The sequence below is a fragment of the Eleutherodactylus coqui genome, chromosome 6 (assembly GCF_035609145.1).
Source record: "Eleutherodactylus coqui strain aEleCoq1 chromosome 6, aEleCoq1.hap1, whole genome shotgun sequence".
NCBI classification, from domain to species: domain Eukaryota; kingdom Metazoa; phylum Chordata; class Amphibia; order Anura; family Eleutherodactylidae; genus Eleutherodactylus; species Eleutherodactylus coqui.
In genome coordinates this window covers 6501312-6527494 of record NC_089842.1, presented here as the reverse complement: position 1 = coordinate 6527494, position 26183 = coordinate 6501312, and the positions used below count along the sequence as shown (strand labels likewise).

General features: G+C 50.0%; 1 protein-coding gene across 1 annotated transcript in view; it reads left to right on the top strand.

Annotated features, from left to right (window-relative positions):
• The window catches only part of CBL (Cbl proto-oncogene), a 60206-nt gene extending 34905 nt beyond the window's left edge, over positions 1-25301 (top strand). Inside the window, exons 7-16 of the mRNA XM_066606100.1 lie at positions 310-397; positions 1231-1362; positions 1443-1646; positions 2027-2158; positions 3554-3916; positions 5945-6039; positions 12578-12727; positions 15932-16029; positions 22227-22394; positions 24260-25301. Coding sequence (XP_066462197.1) covers positions 310-397; positions 1231-1362; positions 1443-1646; positions 2027-2158; positions 3554-3916; positions 5945-6039; positions 12578-12727; positions 15932-16029; positions 22227-22394; positions 24260-24522 — 1693 coding nt within the window. The 3' untranslated portion in view covers positions 24523-25301. The remainder of the gene's footprint in view (positions 1-309; positions 398-1230; positions 1363-1442; positions 1647-2026; positions 2159-3553; positions 3917-5944; positions 6040-12577; positions 12728-15931; positions 16030-22226; positions 22395-24259) is intronic.
• Positions 25302-26183: the final 882 nt, after the last annotated feature.

The following is a 26183-nucleotide window of genomic DNA, read 5'->3' as shown; positions in this document are numbered from 1 at the left end:
CCAGTACTGGATTGGCTGGGACTTGCTACACTTCCCATGCTGCTTGCACAGCCCTGCTCCAATCAGCAGCATCTGAATGCTCACCCCTGTATGTAGTAACTAGCAGTGTCCCCATGTCCCTAACAGGCTGTGGATTGCAAAGGTCCTGGAAGTGAGACCCCTAGTGGCAGACACTGCAAACTACAGTGGTAGAACACAAAAACATTTTTATGCACGTACCTTACATACAAGATTCGTACGCACGGGCTACTGAGCAGAAGTTGTATGAAAAGTTACTGTTTCTTTATGTATTTTTTTTTGTGCCTGCAGCTATCTCTTTCCTGATGGCCGAAATCAGAACCCAGATTTAACAGGCCTATGTGAACCCACCCCTCAGGACCACATCAAAGTTACTCAGGTAAACTACTGTTAAATGACTATTCCTATGTCAACACTTATGGCCTATCCATAGGATAGACGATAAGTCTCATAGGTAGAGCTCTGACCTCTGGAAGTTCATCTAGTTTGAGCTGTTGCCCCCACTGCCTCCGGCACGGCTGTACTGGGTGGTTGGGACTTAGAAGGGGTTTACCAAGGATATAGGTTATCTCCTATCCACTGGGAGGGTAACTTGCTGATCGGTGGGGATCTCCCTGTATCCTCTTCTGCCTGTCGCTATGTGGGTTCATTTCTAACCCCATTCCCCAGTGACCTTAACATGATGGGAGCGTTGGCTGATCAGCGCGGGCAACACTTCATTCATTTCAATGGAGCTGACAGAAATACCCTGCCTGGTGCCGCAATCCCATTAAAAGTGAATAGAGAGTTCGCTTGTGCGACCAGTACCCCATGCAGTGTCTTTTTACTGCGGGTGTTTCAGTAACTCCACAGTGAGGACGACGGGGGACATGAGACCCCTGATCTCAAGATCGGCAGGGGTCTCAGTGGACAGATGGGGGATAACGTGGAATCCCTACAACCCCTATAAGAGAACAGCCGAGGCGGCTTCGCTGCACTGTTTCGGTAAGTCCTGTAGAAGGAGTTTTTCCATCTCGGCCTTGGTTAGCTGCGATGGGAACACCAGTCTGAGCTTATTTTTCCTGCTTGTAGGGTGGTGCTGATATTGACGCTCCGCTCTGGTGACTCCATATCACTGCGGTATTAGTAACCGAGGGTCTTTGATGACCCCGAGCGCGGTACTTGGATGCTGCCAGCCGGTGATGTGCTACTATGTGTTCATTCTCTCCCCAGGAGCAGTATGAGCTGTATTGTGAAATGGGCTCCACCTTCCAGCTCTGCAAGATTTGTGCCGAGAATGATAAAGATGTAAAGATTGAACCCTGCGGGCATCTCATGTGCACGCTGTGCCTCACTTCCTGGCAGGTGAGCTCTTTGTCTTGTTCTCTAACCTTCTTGGATTTCATAAGGCATTCGCTCACAACTTGTCTCTTCCTCCTCTGTAGGAGTCGGAGGGTCAGGGGTGTCCCTTCTGCCGCTGTGAAATAAAAGGAACAGAACCCATTGTAGTGGACCCCTTCGACCCTCGAGGCGGTGGTATGGCAGAAATGCTCCGCCACTGTCTGGATGGGGCGCCTTCACCTTGTTATGAAGATGATGACGACGACGTAGTCGGAAACGACTTTCTCTTCATGTTAGCGGGGGCCAAGGTTCGCCTCACATTTTCTTTTTGGGATTTGATGCCTGGGTGTCGCACTACATACATTTTAATTCTGGTTAATATGGTTCGTTTCAGAGTACTGTTACCAGCTGTAAGGTGCGCCCTGTTATGGTACCTCGGGAGGCAACGTTTTTTGGGGGGGATTTTCATATCTGCTTTTCATTCTAGTCTTCTGTCAGGCTGGTCATGGGGCTTGTTATGAGGCACGCTGTAGTTTTTATTGGTACCATTTTGGGTTACATATAATGTATAATCTTTATTAATTTTCAGGGTAGGGTGAAATAACACGTTGCCAGAAGTTGTGTATGTGGGGTGCGATTCTCCATTTTGTGTCTCAAATTACATTAAAATCTTGGCTTTATCTTTTAGGTTGAAAGGCCTCCATCTCCACTTTCAATGGCCCCACCGACAAACCTACCACCTGTACCGCCTCGTCTAGACTTGCTGCAGCAAAGAACTGCAAATCCCCCGGGAGCTTGTAGTCCCTCAACCAGCTCTAAGGTAACTCTTGAATATCCACACTTATACTATGTGGACAAAACTATTGCGCTCCCCCAATCCTGCGCTGTCAGGGGATGTGTGAGCATCAGGTGTAAATGAGAGGATCACACAGGCACGGCCCAGTGCAGGAATCTCCAGGTGTAGAGCTGACACCGGGGTCTGGCGGGGGGATGCCACCAGGTGTAGAGCTGACACCGGGGTCTGGCGGGGGGATGCCACCAGGTGTAGAGCTGACACCGGGGTCTGGCGGGGGGATGCCACCAGGTGTAGAGCTGACACCGGGGTCTGGCGGGGGGATGCCACCAGGTGTAGAGCTGACACCGGGGTCTGGCGGGGGGATGCCACCAGGTGTAGAGCTGACACCGGGGTCTGGCGGGGGGATGCCACCAGGTGTAGAGCTGACACCGGGGTCTGGCGGGGGGATGCCACCAACCAATCTGTACGGGGACATCACAGCTTCTGGACCTTCCAGAGTCCACTGTTGGCCATGTTATTGGGAGATGGAAGCCATCCGGTGTGTGTAGTGCCACCACGTTCAGGGAGACCTCGTAGACTGACAGAACATGGACAACGAAGCCTTGTACCAGCTGTGAAGACATCACACGCATCGTCTGCCTTCGCTCAGGGGGTCTCAAAGGGCATTGGAACATTCATTAGCACCAGAACCCTCCCTTGGGAACGCAATGTGAAGGGTTACCATGGGCAAGTGACTGCACACAACATCACAGCAGTGAATGCACAGCGGTGCAAGTGTTGCGGATGAATCAGAGCACACCATCTTGCAATCGGATGGCTGCACTTGGGTTTGGTGGTTGTCTGCAGAGCGGTTTCTACATGATTGTATCATCCCAACAGTGGAGTTTGGAGGAGGTTCTGTTATGGTGTTGCGGGGTTTCTGCTGGAAAGGACTGGCGCCATTGGTTCTAGTGAGTCCACCGTCTAACACCAATGGGTACAGAGACATCACAATGTGGCATCACCTCCCCTGTGGTAATACTCTGGTTCAGCTCCGTGTCTCTACCAACATGACTGAGCTCCATGTCATACGGCACACAGTGTTCAAGCTTGGTCTGAGGAGCAGAATGTCTGCAAACTTCATTGGCCAGCCCAAAGCACTGATCATCTCCCCGCATCACTGCCTGAAGCTCCTTGAGGGATGGAGACCAATCCCTTCGCACATCTATTGGAATTTTGTGGAAACCAGCCGAGGAGGGTTCCTGCTGTCATTCAGACCGAAGGTGGCCAACACCGGGCTGAGAAATGAGCATAAAATCCAATTTGATCTCCTCCTCTGTGCGTCCCAATACTTCGGTCAGCGTAGTATATAGCAGTTTGTACGAAGGACTTTTTTGTCTCTCTTTATTTTTAATGAAAATCTTTCTTTGGTTGTTTTAGGCTTCTACTAGTTTACATCACAAAGACAAACCGTTGCCTGTCCCTCCAACGCTTCGAGATCTCCCACCACCTCCACCCCCAGATAGACCACATTCAATGGTGGGTGACAACAGACCTCAGAGGAGACCTCTTCCCTCCACCCCTGCAGAAAAGCCACTTCCCATTCCTTCCAGTCGTCCAGACCCTTGGCATGTGCGTTCTGTTCCCAAAGCTCCGACACCCGCTGCCAATCCCAGCGATCCGTGGTCTGGGAGCAAGGATCTCACCAACCGGCACTCGCTGCCATTTACGTTGCCTTCACACATTGATGATAAAAGGGTAGACCGCCATGCGAGCACGCAGAGCTTGGACAACGCCGGTACAGTAAGTAGACTGATGAAACCAAGGAACCCCTTATGCCTCATGTCCATGGGCAAAAGAAGAATTTAAATACGCAGCGGATTTTAACTCTTCTCCCGCACGTGGATCCGCGCCCCATAGGGATGCATTGACCACCCGCAGGGTAGATAAATACCCGCGGATGGTCAATAAAAGTGATTTTTTTTAAAAATGGAGCATGAAAAAATCTGGACCATGCTCCATTTTCATGCGGGTCTCCCACGGGGACGGCTCCCACAGGCTTCTATTGAAGCCTATGGAAGCCGTCCGGATCCGCGGGAGACAAAATTCGGAATTTACTCACCCGCTCCGATTCTTCCCTTCGCCGTGGCTCCATCTTCTCTCCGTCACGGCTGGATCTTTTTTCTTCGGGCCGGCGCATGAGCGGGGCACGTCACCGATGTACCCTGCGCAACATGCCGCCGCGGCGAAGGGAAGATCCGGAGCGGGCGAGAGGTAAGTTTATTCTTATTTTTATGCCTCATGTCCGCGGGGCAGGAGGGATCCGCTACGGATTCTCCATGGGGAATCCGGAGCGGGCCTGATTTTCCGCGTGGACATGAGGCCTTAATGGTGGCCCATTTTGGCTCATAATGACCAACCAGTTTCGTTATCTCATTTCTAGAGCCACAACGCCTCAACCTTTATTTATTTATTTTTTTTTTTCTGTTGACTCGGCCATATGAAGAGTTTTTAGTTGTTTTGCGGGACAAGTTGTATTCCTAATGGTGTCATTTTGGAGTACATATAACGTATAACGTTACGCCATAGTATTTGGGGGATTTTATTTTTCCAGTATTCCGCATGCAGAATGAACGGGAGAACCTTATTCTGAGTCGGCACGATTCTGGCGATACAACGTTTACGCAGGATATTAATTTTTTTTGTGTGTTGCTGCGTTCCAAGAGCCGGGACCTTTTTATCTTTTACCGGCGGAGCTCTAGAACTGCTTGCTGTTTGCAGGATGAACTCGTTTCCAAAAATAGGATCAACAAAAACTAAACATTTTGATCATTTATTTATTTTTTTTATTACATTTTTTTTCTAGAGGCGAGACGAACGTACAGTTTTGGCAAATATGTCTTCCATTCTGCAGTATAAATACGTTAAATTCTGGGTCCGTGCGATTTATTACCAAGTTTGTCGTTTTTTCATTTGCTGCTTTTGCACACTTTTTTTCTTGTTTAAAAATTAGGTTTTTTTTTGTTTTTTATTGTACTGCTGCAGAGACCCCCCGCGTGGTGCTGGGTGGGCGCCTCCTCCTTTCTAGCGGCACAAGTTCTGCTTTTTATTAGTACCGTTCAGTAATTCATATGGCTTTATGATCCGTCTCCATTCTGTTTTTATCCTTGTTTTTTCTCGAATTATGCGTAATGTGTGGTTTTAAGGCGAATTTTATCTTTAGAATTTTTTTTTTGCGCTTAATTTTTTCCACCTTTTTTATTTTAGTCTCACTGAGGGACTTGAATGTCCTTAGGCGCGATCATTCCTCTAATGCATTGTAATGTTTCAGTACTGCAGTGTATTATATTAGCCTACTGGATCCTGCCTCTCACCGCTGTAGAGACCATGGTCAATGTTCTGAGTGCCATAACACATTAGCACCCTGCAGTCACACTGTGGCTGACTGCATGCTTTTTACATGCTGGTGTTAATGTGCCTGCAGCATTTAAAAGGTTAAACGGCTGGGATCAGAGGTTTCTCTGCTCCCGGCTGTTATAGCTGGAGCCTGGCTGTTATAGCTGGAGCCCTGCTGTTAGCTTTATTTCAGTGGGCTGTCAAAAGACTAATGCATTGGAGGAAGACCCCTAGCGACCACACATTTACAGTCACTATGGGGTTAAATGGCTATAGTGAGCTGCGCTGCTCTGTAAGACTATGGGCGGGGATGGGGGGGGGGACCAATCAAAGTGTTGCTGCAGTCGGCAGTATGTACCGTAGTGTTTTGATAAGATGTAGACTGGGGGATCACAGTTCGCTTTGACCAGTAAACTGTTAAACTCTATTTTTCAGGGTGGGTGTTTGGAGCTGCTGGCAGGACTGGATATTGATGATCCCAAAGTGAAGCCATCCTCTTCCGCCAATGCCATATACTCCTTGGCCTCCAGGTAATGTCATTCCCATCAGCGCTCCTCCCGTACAAATACTGTCAGGACCCAAAGTTTGCGGCTCATGCACCGTTGCTTCTTACTTGCACAAAGCGGCTGCTGCGGCTCCTCTGGGCCGTACTGCACCTCTGATTTCACGCTGTGTCCTTCAGGTTGACAGGTAGACGCACGATGCAGGAAGTGTGCGCTTCCAGTAGGGCTACATTTAGACAGTGCTGCAGATCTACTATAGTGACTCCCCAGTCTTCCGGCGCAGATCATGCCAGCCAATGTTCGTGCGCCGGCTGTACACTACATCTAGAATGTTAGAAATTTCTCACACTTTTATTTTTTCACCGCATTCGACAAAAGGGGCAATCCTTTGTAGAAAGGGGGCGGGGCCGAAATGTAACATCGGGGCTTATTTACTACTCAAAATACAGTTTTCTGACGCAAATTACACCAGAAAACTGTTTTGTATTTGATGCTTTATATTAAGGCCAACTACACTCGGGCAAGCGCGATATCGTCCCGTGAATATCATCGCACTCGCCACCGTTTTTACGCCTAAACTGGCACGCATCACTTCAGGTGAGGAAGCGGTCCTTCTGCCGCGGCTGTCGGCTGCAGAGGAGGATTGCGGAGTTTGTCTTCAGTGGGAAACCTTGCATTGCATGCCCCCAGCATGTGGCGTGATGCTGCCACCGGCCCCCTTGAGAACCATGGGAGATGGGATATGCGAGCACGCAGCAAGATGGTACATGCCGCGGTTTGTTTTCTGCTTTGTGGTGCCTTGTGGGAAAACATTGCTCATGTATATGACCCCAATCTGAAAGATGGAGTTCATATTTGTGTCTCAACACACAAATCTCACGTGATTTTCTCGCCCGTGTGAAGATGGCATGTTTTCAGAAACTTCTGTACAGTTTTTCTGACTTGTCCAGAAAGGGCGTGGCCTAGATTGTGCCAAAATTTTGGCATAAGCGAAGCCTGGGTTCACATCTGCGCTGGAAGCCGTTTGGTGTTCGCAGATCTGGACCTTTTTTCTGTAAAGTGCCGGGCAGCTGAGTGGAAACCGAACCGCTCCCATTCTAGTCAGCGGAGTCCGTTTTGGCGCCGATCGGTTCTGTGATCAGACTAATCCATGCGCTCGTTTATTACAGCAACTTTGCGGATTGAGAAATCTGTCAAATTTTTTTGTATATTCAATTTACAAATTCCGCAATAAATGCGTGCAGTTTCAATCCTTGAAAACTCTGCATATGTCAGAGTGATGAGCCATGTGAACGAGCCATTAACCCCTTCAGGACGCGGCCCTTTTTTTCCCCCCATTTTCGTTTTTTCCTCCCCCCTTAAAAAAAAACAAAAAAAACAATCCTAACTCCTTTATCCATCGACGTCGCTGTATGAGGGCTTGTTTGCAGGACGAGTTGTATTTTTCAATTTACTGTACCATATAATGTACTGAAAAACTTTTAAAAAATTCTAAGTGGAGTGAAATGAAAAAAAAACGACATTCCGCCATCTTTCTGTACGTCTTGTTTCTACGGCGCACAAACTGCAACAAAAGTGACATAACTTTATCCTATGGGTCGGTACCATTACGACGATACCGAACTTGTATAGTTTTTTTTTACTGTACTACTCTTTTTTTCCAAAGACCTTTTAATTTTTTTTCAATTATTTTCCGTGGACGTAGTTCAGCAATGGCTCATGTTCTGCGGGATGTCCTGTAGTTTCCGTTAGTACTAATTCAGAATACGTACGACTTTTTGATCACTTTTTATTGCGTGTTTTCTGGGAGACAGGGTGACTACTAGATCGGACTTTTATGGATGCGGCGATACCAAATATGTATTTTTATTTTATTATTTAGACTTTTTAATTATAGATATGGCAAAAGGAGGTGATTTTCAACTTTTTTTTTTTTTTACAATTAAAAACTTTATTGCTCTCTTTTTTTACTTTACTTTTAAGCCCTCCTGGGGGACTACAATATGCGATTCTTTGATCGCTCCTGCAATGACGTAATGCTATATAATAAACCGGGCCGCTTTTTATGTTGGTGTATCATTTTTGCAGTCTAATTGTGCTTTAATTAAAGGGGTTTCATCATTAAAGGCATTTTACCCTATTCCCAGTGTAAGGGATGAATGTCTTGTCGCTCAGGGTCTGACTATTGTGATCCCCAGCACAAATAGTGTCTAACCGTAGCCAGTATTAGTAGATGAGCCCCATTGTGCCAAAATGTCGTGAAACTCGTAGGTGATATAAAGTTTATCATTCAGCAGAGTCCTTGTAATAGATATGGCGCAGTCACATGGGTGTACCCAGTTTCGGACCGTGCAATACGCAGCGTTTTTACTGTGTGTTTGGTCCGTTTTGCCTTTTTTTGCATGCGTATTCACTGCTTTCTTATGCTTACATAATGGGCAGTTTTGGTACAAAGTAGGACACGCTGCGATTTGTGGGCCTTATTAATACCCCAATGCAGATCAATGGGGTTAGTGCTGTCCCTATTATTGTGGGTAATATGGAGCACAAATACGCCTGTGTGAATGCGGCCCAAGGCTAAAGGCCCATTTATACGGAGTGAGGATCGCTAAAAAATCACTAAAAGGTGATCGTTTCAGCGATAATTGTCGCGTCTAAAAGTCCAACCTAAAAATCGTCCTTCACTCTTATCAGTAGTTCTCCACAGGGTGTGCTGATAGCATTGGAGAACAAGGGATCTGAGCGCAGATAAGAGCCTGGGGCTACTAACTGTATTCAGCTAATCATTTGCACATCTAATTGGTACTTAACTAGCTGAGTATCTACTTAATAGTTCATGCAAAATGATCGCTCAAAGCCGTCACTGAGACTGTCCTGAGAGCGATCATCGGCCCGTGTAAATGGGCCTTTAGTTTGCAGTGTGTATTATTCTGCTACATCATTTCTTCTACTTTTTAAAAGTTACCAAAACCTTCAAAAAAGGTTCCTGACAGTTTATGGTGACGTCAGAAGTTTCGATCAGCGGCATTCGGGGTGCTGAGAACTCCACTGATCTCTAAAACGAATAGACAGAAGAATCCTGCGCTGTGCTATACTAGCTCCATTCACTTCTATAGGAGGGGTGGAAGCTGCTCATCAATCTCCTGTCCCATAGAAGTGAATGGTGCGCTGAGCTTGGGATCGGTGGGGCTCCAGCAGTCGGCCCCCAGCGGTCAGGCATTTGTCCTGTGTATAAAGGGATAAAGGCTTTTAGTAGTAAAATCCCTTTTAATGAGACTAAAGTTGAATACATGACCCCCCCCCCCCCCCCCCTATGGGAACCGGTCACTGGCTTCATACGGCATGAGCCCGGGACAGATCTGCCCGGTCACTGGCTTCATACGGCATGAGCCCGGGACAGATCTGCCCGGTCACTGGCTTCATACGGCATGAGCCCGGGACAGATCTGCCCGGTCACTGGCTTCATACGGCATGAGCCCGGGACAGATCTGCCCGGTCACTGGCTTCATACGGCATGAGCCCGGGACAGATCTGCCCGGTCACTGGCTTCATACGGCATGAGCCCGGGACAGATCTGCCCGGTCACTGACTTCATACGGCATGAGCCCGGGACAGATCTGCCCGGTCACTGGCTTCATACGGCATGAGCCCGGGACAGATCTGCCCGGCGCCCGCATGTTCGTGTTCTGCGAAGCTCTGGCATTTTAAAATAAACACACTTTTTGAAGTTTGACTCGAGAATGGCGCTCTGAAGTCAGAGGCGTGCCTGCGATGTGCCTACTGCCAGGAGAGCCCGCGCCCGCCCTTGCTCTTCTCCTTTCTTAACCCAATGTCTTTGCATCACAATACAATGCCAAGAAATCCTCTGCGTTCAGCTGATTCATTAAACCGGAAGCGCTGACTCAGCCCTGAAGCAGGAAATGTCACCGGAGGAAGTTGATTAAAACTTGCAACCCAGACGCCTGGAGGTTTTACAGGAGGAATAACCACTTGCAGTGCGGCGCGTCCCCCCAGAAGGTGTTGTGGTGTAAACCAATCATTAACCCCCTATAAAAATCACTAAAGCGCTCACTGACTGACTGACTCTAACTTCCCGCTGTCGTATAAAACATGACATTTGGCACGACCGTTCTTTAGGTCCCAAATAGGAAAAGTAACGGGGTCACAACTCGATTATTTAATGCTAAGTGCAAAAGTAAGTGCACCCCTATGCAATGTAACTCCCCGGTGTCATACAAGCGTGAAATTCAGCATGAGCATTCTTCAGGTCCTAAATGGGAAAAGTAAACGGGTCACAACTCTTTTATTTGCATCCCTATGTAATGTAACTTCCCACTGTTGTACAAACGTGAAATTTGGCACAAGCATTTCTTAGGTCCTAAATGAAAAGAATGGGAGGGGTGGCACATTTTGCAGAGGGACATCGGTACATGCAGTCTGAGGAGAATCTAACGCACCTCTATATGTAAACATATTTTATTCCTTGGTTCCTCTAAAGCAGTGGTGGCGAACCTATGGCACGTGTGCCAGAGGCGGCACACAGAGCCCTTCCCACTGGTACGCACCACGTTGGTGAATAGCGGCCGGCATTCACTCAGCTGCGCTGATTCCAGTACACACTGTAATGTCAGTGTGCAGCCGGGAGCCGATTAAAGAAGTGGGTTTTGGGTTGCAGTTTTGGCGCTCCATCTCTGAAAGGTTCGCCATCGCTGCTCTAAAGTAACCTTGACTTTATAAAATTTCCCATGCGACCACCACATAAAAACACCTGTATTATTATTTTTTTATGTAAGTCGGGTCTAAGCCGATTCTGCTGCTTCCATCGATCCTCTAGTGCCTTCCCATAATTCCCTGCAGCACGCCATGTCAGAACGCAAGATTTTACAAGAACTAGTGAAGCTTCCCATTCTGCCACTGTATGCTGCCGAGTATTATGGGACGGTACCGGGGTCATGATGGGAGCTGCTTGACGTCCGCAGATACTTTGCCTTTTTTACAGACTTGGTTTTATTTTTTCACAATTTTTAAAACTGGGTTATTCGAAAAAGGAGCAGATTTGGGGATTTATTTGAAGACTTCAAAAGAGAGGCGCACAATCTGCACGTCGCTGAAAAGACGAGGTTCAAAGCTTATGCCGTACTGTAAAGTTATGTTTTCTGTCGCGCCGCAGCGCTGGGCGTCCTGTTTACAGTTTTATGGTCCCTGGCGACCGTTTTTTTTCTGTTTTGTATACACAACCAAGTTGGACAAACTTTCTGTGCCGCTCGTAAACTTGCATGTGAAGAGGCGGCTGTTTGTGAATCCATGTTCATGTGCAACGTGAATTCCAAACTTTGCGAACTGAAGCACACGGAACGCTTTCTCCTTCGGTGTCACCGTTTTCCTGCAAACTCTGAACCCCAAACAGTGCTGCGGCGCAGCCGAAAATGACGCCTACCGGTATGGCATAAACTTTGAACCTTCCTCTTTTCAGTGATGTGTAGATTGTGGACCCGTCTTTTGTAGTTTATCATCAAATCTCCTTTCGAATAACCCTGCATTAGAGGATGAGCTGTGATCTCCTCTATTATACCTGTCTGACAGGAGCTCTGTGATTATCATCGGTAACTGTGACTGGAGTATCTGTGTCCCTCTCTAAGGGCTTTTTCACACAGCCAAGAAAATCGCGCAAGTTGTGAGATGCATGAATATGAACCCCATTTTTTTTTTCTTTTTTGAATGGTGTCACGCACATTTCAGAATGTGAGTGGAGCCGGTTAGGAACCCCGTTTTGCCATCTCTGGCGGTGTGTGTGGGGGGAGGGGGGACAGAGTGTTTTGATGGTGTCATACCCTAATTCTCTGGGTCCGTAGCATCACCATATCACACTGGGGTTTTTGTGTGGTTTTTTTGCCCTACTCTTTCTATAAAGTCTTGGGGCCGCTGGAGTGTTGTCCTCTTGTATATTCTTACGGGCAGTAGAGATGGCCAGACACAAGCCTGTACCTTCTCATGAAGGGGATGTTTTCAGCGAAGCGCTGACTTTGTGGTTTCACGTACCTTTTATACCTTTTTATGTTTTGTAAATATCATATTTGTAATTGTGTTTTTTTTTTTTTTTTGTTTTTTTTTGTTTTTTTTTGTAAAAAGTGTTTTCAGCTCCTCAAAATCGCTGGCCTCCCCACAGGACAGGTTGCCATTAACTTATCAGCGGGGTTCCACTGCCTAGGACCCTGCCATGGAAGCTGCGTCTGCAATACCATGCCAGGCCACTGCACTATGTGCGGAGCTCTCTGCTCTCATACAGGGTCTTGAGTGGCGGCCCTCCACCAATCGGCTATTGGTGACCTATCTTGAGGAGAGATCATCAGCAGTTAAGACGTTTAGCATCCCCTTTGCATCACCTTGAACACGCTGCATACATTCCACATGCAGATCTGCAGCAGGAAGTTCTCTGCATATTCCCACCATCATCCGGTCTCTGTAAAGCTTGCACTGACCTCCAGCTGGAGATGGAGCGCTGCTGTGGGACGCACTGCGGATTGTTGCATAGTCGCGGCTTCATGTATATCTCTTTACACCGCAGGCCGTTCCCAGTGCCAAAACCTCCACTAGGAGACCATTCCGAAAGTGCTGATGACTCGGAGTATATGTGCCCATCCTCTCGTCCTGTAAACCCCCCCGCAGTACCGAAGTGCGAGACTAAAAGGCCGGTGGAAGTGACTCCCGGCATGAGGTGAGCAGATACTGTACATTTAAGGGGCATGAGGTTCTTTTGGAAGGTGTGTAATTTAAATGTTTGACCCCTCCCCCAACGCATAATTGGTTGCCAATTCCACTGAACGCACGTGAATATAGGCGAGTGGTCTTCAGGTGAAGAGGCAGCAGCAGAGGGCGCTCTATCAGGACCAGCGGGGCCTGGTCAGTCGAGGATCGCTCGCACCCAAGTGTTTTTGGGGAACCAATGAGCATTAAGTGTGAGGGCAAAATGTTCAAGGAAAGGTGGGAGCCAATCTGTGTTCATGTCAAGGCGCATGGCGGACAAGCACGCCTCCCAGCAAAATTGATCATTAATCAACCAGCAACTACTTTTAGGTGAGCTGAAACTTGGTGCCCAGGGGGTGAGCGCGCGCTCCAGGCCGCTTGGTGCCCACGGGGGGAGCGCGCGCTCCAGGCCGCTGGGTGCCCACGGGGTGAGCGCGCGCTCCAGGCCGCTGGGTGCCCACGGGGTGAGCGCGCGCTCCAGGCCGCTGGGTGCCCACGGGGTGAGCGCGCGCTCCAGGCCGCTGGGTGCCCACGGGGTGAGCGCGCGCTCCAGGCCGCTGGGTGCCCACGGGGTGAGCGCGCGCTCCAGGCCGCTGGGTGCCCACGGGGTGAGCGCGCGCTCCAGGCCGCTGGGTGCCCACGGGGTGAGCGCGCGCTCCAGGCCGCTGGGTGCCCACGGGGTGAGCGCGCGCTCCAGGCCGCTGGGTGCCCACGGGGTGAGCGCGCGCTCCAGGCCGCTGGGTGCCCACGGGGTGAGCGCGCGCTCCAGGCCGCTGGGTGCCCACGGGGTGAGCGCGCGCTCCAGGCCGCTGGGTGCCCACGGGGTGAGCGCGCGCTCCAGGCCGCTGGGTGCCCACGGGGTGAGCGCGCGCTCCAGGCCGCTGGGTGCCCACGGGGTGAGCGCGCGCTCCAGGCCGCTGGGTGCCCACGGGGTGAGCGCGCGCTCCAGGCCGCTGGGTGCCCACGGGGTGAGCGCGCGCTCCAGGCCGCTGGGTGCCCACGGGGTGAGCGCGCGCTCCAGGCCGCTGGGTGCCCACGGGGTGAGCGCGCGCTCCAGGCCGCTGGGTGCCCACGGGGTGAGCGCGCGCTCCAGGCCGCTGGGTGCCCACGGGGTGAGCGCGCGCTCCAGGCCGCTGGGTGCCCACGGGGTGAGCGCGCGCTCCAGGCCGCTGGGTGCCCACGGGGTGAGCGCGCGCTCCAGGCCGCTGGGTGCCCACGGGGTGAGCGCGCGCTCCAGGCCGCTGGGTGCCCACGGGGTGAGCGCGCGCTCCAGGCCGCTGGGTGCCCACGGGGTGAGCGCGCGCTCCAGGCCGCTGGGTGCCCACGGGGTGAGCGCGCGCTCCAGGCCGCTGGGTGCCCACGGGGTGAGCGCGCGCTCCAGGCCGCTGGGTGCCCACGGGGTGAGCGCGCGCTCCAGGCCGCTGGGTGCCCACGGGGTGAGCGCGCGCTCCAGGCCGCTGGGTGCCCACGGGGTGAGCGCGCGCTCCAGGCCGCTGGGTGCCCACGGGGTGAGCGCGCGCTCCAGGCCGCTGGGTGCCCACGGGGTGAGCGCGCGCTCCAGGCCGCTGGGTGCCCACGGGGTGAGCGCGCGCTCCAGGCCGCTGGGTGCCCACGGGGTGAGCGCGCGCTCCAGGCCGCTGGGTGCCCACGGGGTGAGCGCGCGCTCCAGGCCGCTGGGTGCCCACGGGGTGAGCGCGCGCTCCAGGCCGCTGGGTGCCCACGGGGTGAGCGCGCGCTCCAGGCCGCTGGGTGCCCACGGGGTGAGCGCGCGCTCCAGGCCGCTGGGTGCCCACGGGGTGAGCGCGCGCTCCAGGCCGCTGGGTGCCCACGGGGTGAGCGCGCGCTCCAGGCGGCTGGGTGCCCACGGGGTGAGCGCGCGCTCCAGGCGGCTGGGTGCCCACGGGGTGAGCGCGCGCTCCAGGCGGCTGGGTGCCCACGGGGTGAGCGCGCGCTCCAGGCGGCTGGGTGCCCACGGGGTGAGCGCGCGCTCCAGGCGGCTGGGTGCCCACGGGGTGAGCGCGCGCTCCAGGCGGCTGGGTGCCCACGGGGTGAGCGCGCGCTCCAGGCGGCTGGGTGCCCACGGGGTGAGCGCGCGCTCCAGGCGGCTGGGTGCCCACGGGGTGAGCGCGCGCTCCAGGCGGCTGGGTGCCCACGGGGTGAGCGCGCGCTCCAGGCGGCTGGGTGCCCACGGGGTGAGCGCGCGCTCCAGGCGGCTGGGTGCCCACGGGGTGAGCGCGCGCTCCAGGCGGCTGGGTGCCCACGGGGTGAGCGCGCGCTCCAGGCGGCTGGGTGCCCACGGGGTGAGCGCGCGCTCCAGGCGGCTGGGTGCCCACGGGGTGAGCGCGCGCTCCAGGCCGCTGGGTGCCCACGGGGTGAGCGCGCGCTCCAGGCCGCTGGGTGCCCACGGGGTGAGCGCGCGCTCCAGGCCGCTGGGTGCCCACGGGGTGAGCGCGCTCCAGGCCGCTGGGTGCGTTGAGACTCACAAACTTTGTGCGAATATGATCCCAATTCTTTTGAATGGAGTCGTATACTCGAGCGCTGTCCTGTATTTTCACCATCCTCGGAACGTATCGCACATTATTTTTAGTGGGACAGTTAAACCCCTCGCACACCCTGCGAGGCGCACACGAGTGCAGTACCAGGCTTCCCTTTGAAAACAATGGGAAACGGTTACGGATGATCTAGCTCGCTTGAAAGCCGCATCGGAAGCCCGCCACTGATGGGAGGGGTGAAAACGCATGTTGGCGAGCGCGGTATCAGCTGAGTTTCACGGCCCGATATCGCGTTCGCCACGTGTAGATAGCGTTGCCCTGTTGCTGGCCGTGTTTACATGTAACACTTGTCACTTTTATATTCGCTTTATTTATTGGTTTTTTACTTTTTTTCCCATTAAAAAAAAAAAAAAAACCTGCTGATCCCGGGTATTGCAGGCGGGTATCTATCACATACAGCCGGCACCCGCCTTGTATGGAGCGGGTCGGTTCAAGCTGGACGTACATGTGCGCCCCGTGGGGTCAAGATCCGGTTGGAAATGGTTTTTATTTACAAAAATGGATGCAATGTTAAAATCTTTCGTCGGGCGTCTGTGGGCTGGCGTCGGGCGTCTGTGGGCGGGCGTCGGGCATTTTAGAGTTTGCGCTAAACACTGATTACCTTTTCCGTTCATTCCTCTCAGGCCTGGTGACCAGCTGATTGAAAGGGATTCCTATGAGACGATGTACAACATCCAGTGCCAAGCTGCACCAGTTGCCATGGAAGCGGGAAGAGAAGTCGGTAAGATTTGCACAGTTAAACAAGCAGAGAAATCGCCTAAAGGGGTTGTCAGGTTGTAAACTCAATAGTGGGTTGGCGGGTGTCTGTCACCAGGACTCTTGCCGATCATCTGCCCGCGGGGCTGGTGTGCTTGTGCACTGAGCGGATTTGTGCAGGAAGCAGAGAGCTCTGTTCTTACGGTTGTGGCACGGATTGGTATTGCAGGCTATTCATTTCAGTGGGAACTTGTCTTGCCATTCTAATCCACTGCAGTAAGAACAGAGCTGTCTGCTTCCTGCACAAATCTGATCAGTGCACCAACCTGGGAAACAGCCGAAGGTCCTGACCAACCTGTAGCGGCCAGTTATTACTGATCTATCCTGAGGATCGCCCTTGAGTCGTTTACAGCTGGCCGCCCCGTAAGGATCACGGATATCTTTGCTTGCGTTTTATTTGTTTCAGTTCATGTATAACATATAAATAATTTTTGTAACGGATTATTGGCCCCCTAACGCCGCCGCCATTTTTTGTTTCATTTTTGTTTTCTCCTTTCCACTTTCAAAAAAAATATTTTTTTCTTTTTCTGCCGGCATAGCCGTATAAGCGCTTGTCTTCATGGCACAAATTGTACTCTTTCCATGGTGTCTATTAGTGATGAGCGAGCATTGCCTTAGCGAGTACCTGCCCGCTCGAGAGACAAGGTTCGGGTGCCGGCAGGGAGCTGCGGGGAGAAACGGAGGGGAGATCTCCCTCTCCCCCCCCTCCCCCGCTCCCCCCTGCTGACTGCCGAACCTCACCGCTCCCCCGCGCCGGCACACGAACCTTGTCTGTCGAGCGGGCAGGTACTCGCTAAGGGCAATGCTCGCTCATCTCTATTACCTAGGAATTTTTACGTTTTTCAGTACATTATAGGACGACATTAATAAGTGGGAAGAAATGGGGCGGCAATGGCAGCACTTTTGAGGGAAGGGTCTTTTTTGTTATTTTTTTAAACCTTTTCAGTTACCATCTTTTAACCATCATAACTCTTAATTAAAAAGTAGCAGTTTGTGTCAGTTGGGCGGTCCGGAGGCTCCTTTTTTGCAGAATGACCCTCGATACCACTTTGTAGTGCCCAGGACATTTTTATGGCTGGCTATTGAATTTTATCTTGGAGATGGGGGTGACTCAACCCCCATGTGTGTTTCCTTTTTCCTCTTAAGTTTTAGAACTGATATGTTTCTAACTACATAGCTGATCTCCATTTTCTACTGTATGTTGTATGTTTATATTGGAAAACTTCAGTAAATATATTTTGAAAGAAAAGTGCTTTATATGCAAAAAAAAAACTTGAAGTGATGAAAAATAGAGACCGAGTCCGTTAACCCCTTAGTGACCAAGCCTGTTTACGCCTTAATGACCAGGCCAAATTTTGCAAATCTGACACGTGTCACTTTAGCATGGAAAAACACCAGAAAGGTTTTGCATATCCAAGCGATTCTGACATTGTTTTTTCGCCGCATGTTGTACTTCATTTAGGTGGAAAAAATAGACCGATAGAACTTGTGTTTATTAAAAGCGCCAAAATTGGGAAAATTTTGAAAAAATCGTCATTTTTTCACATTTCCAACTGCAATATCTCAAATATGTGCAAACATAATATAGAAATTTTTGCTAAGATTTATATTTTCATCCGTTTACTTTATTTTGGGCGAACATTGGAAAAACATTCGTTTTTTTTTTTTAACCATTTCGGAGACGTACAAATGTAACATTACTTTTCAGCATTTTGAGGAACACTTTGTTTTCCTACATCAAGCCAAGATTGGAAAGGCTCATAGGAGTCAAAATTATAGATACACCCACAAGTGACCCCATTTTAAAAACTACACCCTTTAACGTATTCACTGAGGGGTGTCATGAGTATTTTAACCCCACAGTTTTTTTTCAGGAGTCAATGCAATTTAGAAGAGAAAAACAAAAATTTCATATTTTTGCAAATATGTCATTTTAAAGACAGGACTTTTTTCTATAGTACACATGAAAATTAGGATTTGCACCCCAAAATGGATACCCCTGTTTCTCCCGTGCTCAGAAACATACCCATTGTGGCCCTAGTATTACGTCTATATGCACAATGGGGCCCAAAATGAAAGGAGCAACCGGTGGCTTTCGGAACAGAAATTTTGCTTGAAGGAGATTTAGGCCCTATTGCCCACTTGTAGAGCCATTGAGTGACCAAAACGATGGAGAACGCCCACAGGTGACCCCATTTTGAAAAGTAGACCCCCTAACGAATTTATCTAGGGGTATAATGACTTTTTTGACTTTACAGTTTTTGAATGAATCTAAGCCAAGCAGAAGGAAAAAATTACGATTTTCATTTTTTTGGCAATTGTGTCAATTTAAAAACTGTTTTTTTTGGAAAGTGTACATAGGAATGAAGACTTTCGCCCCAAAATGGATACCCCCATTTGTCCCGTGTTCAGAAACATACCCATTGTGGCCCTAATCTACTTAAAGGAAACATAGCTAGGCCTATAATGGAAGGAGCACCCGTTGGATTTCAGGGTACAACGGTATAAATTCCAGGCCCCATTGCCCACATGTAGAGCCATTGAGCGTCCAAAACGATAGAGAACCCCCACAAATGACCCATTTTAAAAACTAGACCCCTTAACAAATTAATCTAGGGGTGTACTGTGTATTTTGACCCCAAAGTATTTGAATCTAAGCAAAGCAAAAGGAAAAAATTACGATTTTTATTTGTTTGGCAATTTTGTCAATTTAAAAACTGTTTTTTTTGTACAGTGTACATAGGAATGAAGACTTTCACCCCAAAATGGATACCCCTGTTTGTCCCGTGTTCAGAAACATACCCATTGTGGCCCTAATCTACTTACAGGACACATGGCTAGGCCCATAATGGAGGGAATGCCCGCTGGATTTCAGGGCAGAACTGAATAAATTCAAGGCCCCATTGCCCACTTATACGGAAAAATAATTGACTTCCTAAAAATAATCCCCCCCCCCCCGCCACCATCCCCATTTTTTGGCATTCCCTAAATATTAGATAAAGGTAATAATATAAATGCGTTTTATGTCCGAAGACAGGGGTAATTACGGAGGCTGGTTGGGCTGGGCACATGGGGCAAGAAAACCGGGTATCCCCCCTCCTCATGTATTTTGGGGGGTATTTCGTAACCTCAGCGGCGGGTATGGGGTGTAGAAAGTGGCGCTCTGTGAGGCTTTGTAATCTTGCTGCGGTGCAGCGGTCTCACAGAGAAGACGCTCAACAAGCTGCTCCTGGAACTGCAGGAAGGTGAGCGTTCCCGGGGCTTCTTGTAAATTACGGATTACAGGTAGCGGTCTGAATAACGCTGGGCTCACGTAACCGTAGGCGGAATCCGCTTGCCGAGGCCTGCAGAGGATTCCAGCTGTGAGCCCGGCTGTGACCCTGCGTACGGTTGCGTAATGTACTGCGCATAACTGCCTACTCACACAGGCGGTTTTTTGTTTGCATTTCCCACGCCGTCGCTTAGAGATGACTCGGTTACCCGCAGCCCGTACACAATGTGTTTGCATATGGGCTGCGGGTATATCCGCGGTCATAGAGCACAATGGGCTCTAGGTCGCAGATATCCGCGGTAAAATATAACATGCTGTGTTCTGTTTCTGCGAGTGGATTACGTAATTCCGACCCGCTAATTGGGGGGAATTGTGTAATCCAATGCATGCGATTGATCCGTGGATTACCGCTGATCAAGCGCATGCAGAACCTGTAATTCCTCTCCGGTCACGCGTGACCGGCCTAATGTTAGTTCGCTACTTTATCATGTGACCGGGGACCGCTCAGCGAGGCCACCGGTCACTGCTCCAAGCACTCAGCAACCGTTGGTCGCTGGGAGCAAGGAGATTTAACATTTCCTGGGCTTCCCGGCTCCTGCGAATGTGTCCGGCATTTTGCCGGCAGGCGCATGCGCAGCAGCCGGAAGGGTCCATGGAGGATAATCGCATCTGGATTCAAATGCGGAAGCCTCCGAGAAGATGTTTCATCTCCTCTCACCAATCACATCGGTGAGGGGAGATGAAACTGCCACTTTTTAAAGAACTTTTACGTGATCGCCATTATGCATTGGATAACGGCGATCACGTGACCAGTAACCGCATACCGCGGCTCCCCGTGACATCTCCAGGCTCTTGGCTACCTTTTGTAGCCAGCAGCAGGGAGATTTTATATTTCTTGGGCAATCTTTCACTTTTGCGCATGCGTCCGCCATCATGTTGACGGGCGGATGCGCTGAAGCTGGGGTAACATCCGCGGATCAACATCCCACCAGGGAACAAATCCGGGACCTTGGGTACGTAATTTCATCCCCCCTTACGGATACGATCCATAAGGGGAGATGAAACTTTAACTTTTCAAACTTTTTTTTACTTTTAACTTTTTTTTTTTTTTTTACACTTTAACTTTATATGATCACCGTTATCTGATGGATAACGGTGATCATATGACTGGAAACCGCATACAGCGGTCCCCAGTCATATCTCCCTGCACTCGGCTATCTGTGACAGCCGGGTGCAGGGAGATTTTGAATTTGCCGGGCTCGCCGGCTTCTGCACATGCGCGCCGCATTGGCACATCGCAGAAGCCAGCGGGGGGTCCAGACACCGGCCGGAGGACATCGGCGGACCTGAGGTGAGTATTTTCACCTCCCCTCATGGATCCGATCCATGAGGGGAGGTGAAACTTTTTTCTTTTTTTACACTTTTTTTTAACTTTTTTGCGATCGCCGCTATCCATTGGATAACGGCGATCGCGGTACCGGGGACCGCTCACCGCAGTCCCCGCTGACATCTCCTGCCTCCCGGCTACCTACAGGAGCCGGGAGCCAGGAGATTTTAAATCTCCCGCGCCGCCGGGCCTTCTGCGCATCGGCTGACGTAATGCCGCCAGGCGCGCATGCGCAGAAGGACGGCTACGGCGCCCGGAGCATCGGGACAGCTGGGAGTCGTGCGACGGACATCGGTGAGTAATTTCAGCTGCTCCGATGCATCCGATCCATCAGAGCAGCTGAATCTTTAACTTTTATTGCACTTTTATTTACTTTTTTGCGATCGGCGCTATCCATTGCATAGCGCCGATCGCAATGCCGGGGGGGGGGGGCTCCGAACAGCCCGGGATGACAGCTCCATGCTGTCAGCTACCTGCGGACACCAACAGCATGGAGCTGTCACGTCCACAGCCCGAGGGGCATTATTCTCTGCAGGAAGCATGTTTTTACGTCCTCAGAGAATAAGGCCCACTTCGGGAGGACGTAAAAACACTATGGGCTGGTCGTTAAGGGGTTAAGGCTCATTTACATGCAATGTAAAAGAATTGCATGCAGTGCTCAAAAGAACAAAAGTGATATATTTAGAGAACAGCAAGATGGCGTCATTACATGGGTTCAAATGTTCTGCCAGAAGTTGTGCTACAAGCAGATTTAGATCTTAGATCGGCTCTTTCCAACATGCCTGGTAAAGCGGCCTCCTCCCCCGATCTAATTCTTGATATTTGCCTGGCATACCTATTCAGATATGGCTGTACAAGTGGTAAACGGCTGTTATGGGGTATATTCCCTTTACACACAGATGATCAATTCGTCAGAAAATGACAGTTTTGGGCGATCATTTTGCATTAGCTGCTAATGAGCTAATCAGCCCATCGGTAGCCAACTAGCTTCATTTGCATGTATTTAGAGAACCGCAAGCGGAAGAGTCGCAGGGTGTGGACTTCGAAGGAGTGAAAGGTAAGCGGGGGAGCTGAGGGAATGACCTGGAAGGGGAGAGGATGATGCCTACTCCTCCACCGCGTCTGTCATCCGATCTGGGGGTGTGGGAGAACTGCAGGCCATCATAGGACAATGCAGCGGGGGAGGTAGAATCGGACGGCTGTATAAAGACACGATGTTCACTGCGCCAGATCAATGTGTTCCTTTGATTGGACTGTTGCGGGCGCAGTGCTGCCAAGTGTGTCTGGGTTTTTTTTACTGTTTTTTTTTATTATTAATATTGGAAAGGCGTTTTGTTTTTCTTCCAACTCTTTATTTTTTTTTTTAGTCCCATTAGGGAACTTGAACTTGTGATCAAGGAAAATTGGGAATGTATAAAACAGAAGCGTTATTTGCAGTGCTGACTGCGCCGGCTTGTGTAGTGCGAGATCATTAAGAGCGTCTTGTTTTGGCTTCTCCATATAGAAGAATGCACTGCAGCATCCAGCAACGGGCCGGAGGATGATGAAGATGATGGCTATGACATCCCAAAGTCCCACTTGCCACTGGCTCCAGCGCGGCGCACACTGTCTGATATCTCTAATGCCGTACCTGCCTTTAGTCCCCTGACCGCCGGCAGAGACCCCGCAGCAGGTAGGCAAAGACATTTCTAAGTATTTGATAGAAATAACAATCTGCCCCGGGTTTGTTACAAATAGTTCCTCTCTGGCCTCCGCCACGTCGTGGATACGGCCTGCATGTGTCCGACCCGCTGCGGGCGGAGGGCAGTCCGAGAGCTTTAAGAAAAAACATGGAAGGAAAAAATGAAGCATCCGGCGTGCTGTTCCATTAATTTGAAGGAATTGTTTGGCTTTCTGTATTGCCGCTTAACCCATTAGTGACGCGCCTAGTGACGAGACCGAAGGATGTAACGACTCTCTGTATTTACCATAAAATCTTTCTCGTCTCGTTCGTTAGGGGAATATCCCACTCACCCAAAGTGTTGTCAGACGTTGTCCATCTTTTTACCGCGTTCTCACCCTTGCCGGGTCGTTCTCCTTGGAGTCACGCATGGTTCTGAGCTCTGTTGCCTGCAGGAAGGGGCGGGTACAGCTGGTAGGAGGAGCTTACACTTCCTTTGCTTACTGTCTGCCTCCTCGTAGCAACAGCTATACCCCTGTGGTCCTCGGCTGTGTCCCATAAGGAGTTAGATTTGAAAGATTTTATGGTAAGTCCAAAAATCAGATTTTTGTGTTTTTTTTGGGGTTTTTTTATTTATTTTTTTTTTAACACAAAAATCTTATTTCTGGGATATAGATATAAAACTTTTTTCATAAAATGGACATGTAATAAAATATATACTATATTTTTGGGCATCGCTGAATTCAAAGTCCCAGAACTTTATTTTTCATTCAGCGCATCTCTGTGAGGGCTTGTTTCTAGCGGTACCGTTTTGGGGTACAGGGCTTTTTTGATCACTGTTATTGCCTTTTTTGGGGAGCTTGAGTGACAAGAAGAAAAATAATTTTGGCACTTGTTTCTAAGCTTTTATTATTCAGTGTCTGCCACGCTGGATATAAAGTGTCTTCCGCTTCCTGTTCCGTGCATTGTGCGCGTGGCGATGCCGAAAGGGTTGTGTTTAAAAATAAAATCTATCTGCTAGTATTGGCGATCGTAGGCCATGGATGGACTACAGTGTAGGGCCAGTTACATCAGAGCGAGCGCCGCCTTCTGTGAATCAACATTGACCACGGCATGTAAGGGGTTAGCAGTAGGGATTAATGTGGTCACCAAGCCCTGCTGCTGCAGTAGGAGGCCGGCTGTCGGTCCCAGCCGGCTCCCGCTGCAGATGGGGTGGGCTCAGCTTCTGAGGGAAGGGCTTCACAGCCAGGATGTAAGTTTATGTCCTGGGGAGGAAGGGGTTAGGGAAACCTGTGGCCAACATCTTGCCTCCTAAAACTAGATTACTGGCTGAGTGAATCCCATCTACTGGCCTCACTTCTCCTAAAGAGCCAGTGGACCGCCACAATTAGGTTCCAGAGTTACAGCTTTCCATATAAAAATGAGAAGAGTCATCTGGCCAAGAAGAGTCACTCTGATTTTATGAGTATTTGAGTAAACCCCACTTCACAATGGGTAGTGGGGTTTTGTTTTTTTTTTGGGGGGGGGTCATCTCATCACATTCCCATAACACGGTGAACCCAGTTTATCCAGAGAAAGGTGATGTGGTTCGCTCGGCCGCTCATAAACTCAATGTGACTCTTCTGGGCCAGATGACTCTTCGCATTGGCATATAGCAAGCTAGAACTTTGGAACCAGATTGTGGAGGTACATGGGCTCATGATGAAAAGAGACGGCATTAGAAGTGGTTGTGTGCTTTTCACCCCCTGGTTTCCAGTGAAGTTACTCTTAGGGGTGAGATGCTGTTGACAGGTTCCATTTTAAAGGGACTTTCTAGGGAGCCTAAAAAGGACCTTATTAACGAGAAATGACCTAATTAATGTTTTCCCTGTTTGCAGGGGCCTTCGAGTCTGCAGCTGTTGTTCCAGAGCGTCCTCCAAAACCCTTTCCAAGAAGGATGAACTCTGAGCGGCGCCCCGCACCCGCGGGTGACGAGGGGCCCGCTCCACTCTCCAGCGAGATTGAGAGTTTGTTGAACCAGGGCTATTCTCAACAGGATGTGAACAAAGCCTTGCTCATCGCCCATAACAACATCGAAATGGCTCGGAATATCCTTCGCGAGTTCGTAGCCATACCTTCTCCTCCGCACGTGGCTACATAGCAGTCGGATCCACAAATACTCCCACACGGCGTCATGAGAAGAGTAAAGAGGGCACCTCTGATCCTAAAGCTCATGGTCAGCAGGGAGCAGCTATGGGACCAGTGGGGGGTAACTGTGGGTACATGGAGGAAATTGTCCGTACTCCGCCCCTGACTGGAAGCATACAGGGTACGGGCACAAGCCTGCCCACCGATAAGCATTACAAATCAGGTGATTCCTAACCAATCAGAACACACTGTTCTAGAAAGCTCCGCCTCCCCAATTTCTGACAATGCAGATGTGGGAAGCTCTGATTGGTTCGGGTGATTATCATGGATACACTGAACCCACCTTTTAACCCCTTTTAATTTAACTGCCAGGTTACTATTGGCCCTCTGAGTTGTGTCTTGGTACAGCTCAAGGCGATCAGTAGGTAACATTGACTTTTCGCCAACTTTTTTTTTTTTTTTTAACAATTCAGTGTTATTTAATATTCTTCACCGGCATCTTGAGTCGATGCAGAATGGGGGACCTCACTGATTCATGTCGTTTTGGAAACAAAATCATGATGGCCCTTTTAAAATGGTCGGCATTAACGCATCAGATTTCATTTTTCGCGGCCCAGGGTATTTTTTTATCTTTTTTTACTTGCAGTGTTTTTGTTTTTTGTTGTTGACTCCTGTGACTGAAGGCAATAACGCATTCCAGAAGTTGGGGTTCCCCTACTCCCAACTTTAGGAGTGAAGTAATGCCACATAACTCAGGGTGAATGGGGGTGGGGGGCATTTAGTTACAAAGGGGGAGGGTCTTGTGCAGGGAGGAAGGAACTACAGGATGAATTATCAGCGCATCTTGGGCTTGTCAGCGTTTAATTCATTGGCCCCCAATTACTACAACTACATTAGCGAGCGATGCCGGTGATTGTGCGACTCTGTATACATATGTAACGTACATACGTATATTTGTGTATGTACACATGTATGTAAAAGGCACGTACAGACTGATCTATGGCATCCATCCTTCACTGCTCCGAATAGCGATATGGCTACCTGAGGAAGTCCACTTGCAAATCTACATCCTTCTGGCCCAATGGAATTCTACAAATGGCGCAAACCCAGAATAATGCTCCTCTTAAAGGGGCTGGCCCACCAACAACCTAGATCACCTATCATTGGGTGAAGTACTCGGCTATGTTGGTCAGTCCCATACGCAGTGAATGAAGCGGCAGCACCCATGCATGACCACCGCTTCAGTCACAGAGGGGACTCGGGACCCCAGTTTTTGGGATCCTGTGGAGGTTTCAGCAGCCAAACCCTTATCGATTTACACACTTTAAAGCAGGAATCAACTATTGATGTTACGGATAGGTTATCATTAGTTGATCAGTGTGGGTGCCCCGCTCGGGAACCTTGACGATCAGTTGATTGAAGGGACGGCGCCACTCAGGTGAGCACCACTGACCTTTCAGTGCATACTATACACAGCGCCGTATATTATATAGTGGCAAGTGCCTAAAATTGCAGCTCAATACAATTCACTTGAATGGGACTGAGCTACTCTTAGGCAGTGTAACCAATGAATGATGTTCAGGCCTAAGAAGTGCCAAGTGTCATGACCTCTTAAATCAGCAGATCTGTGGGGATCCTGAGCTGCAGAGCCCAACAATTAACTACTGATGACCT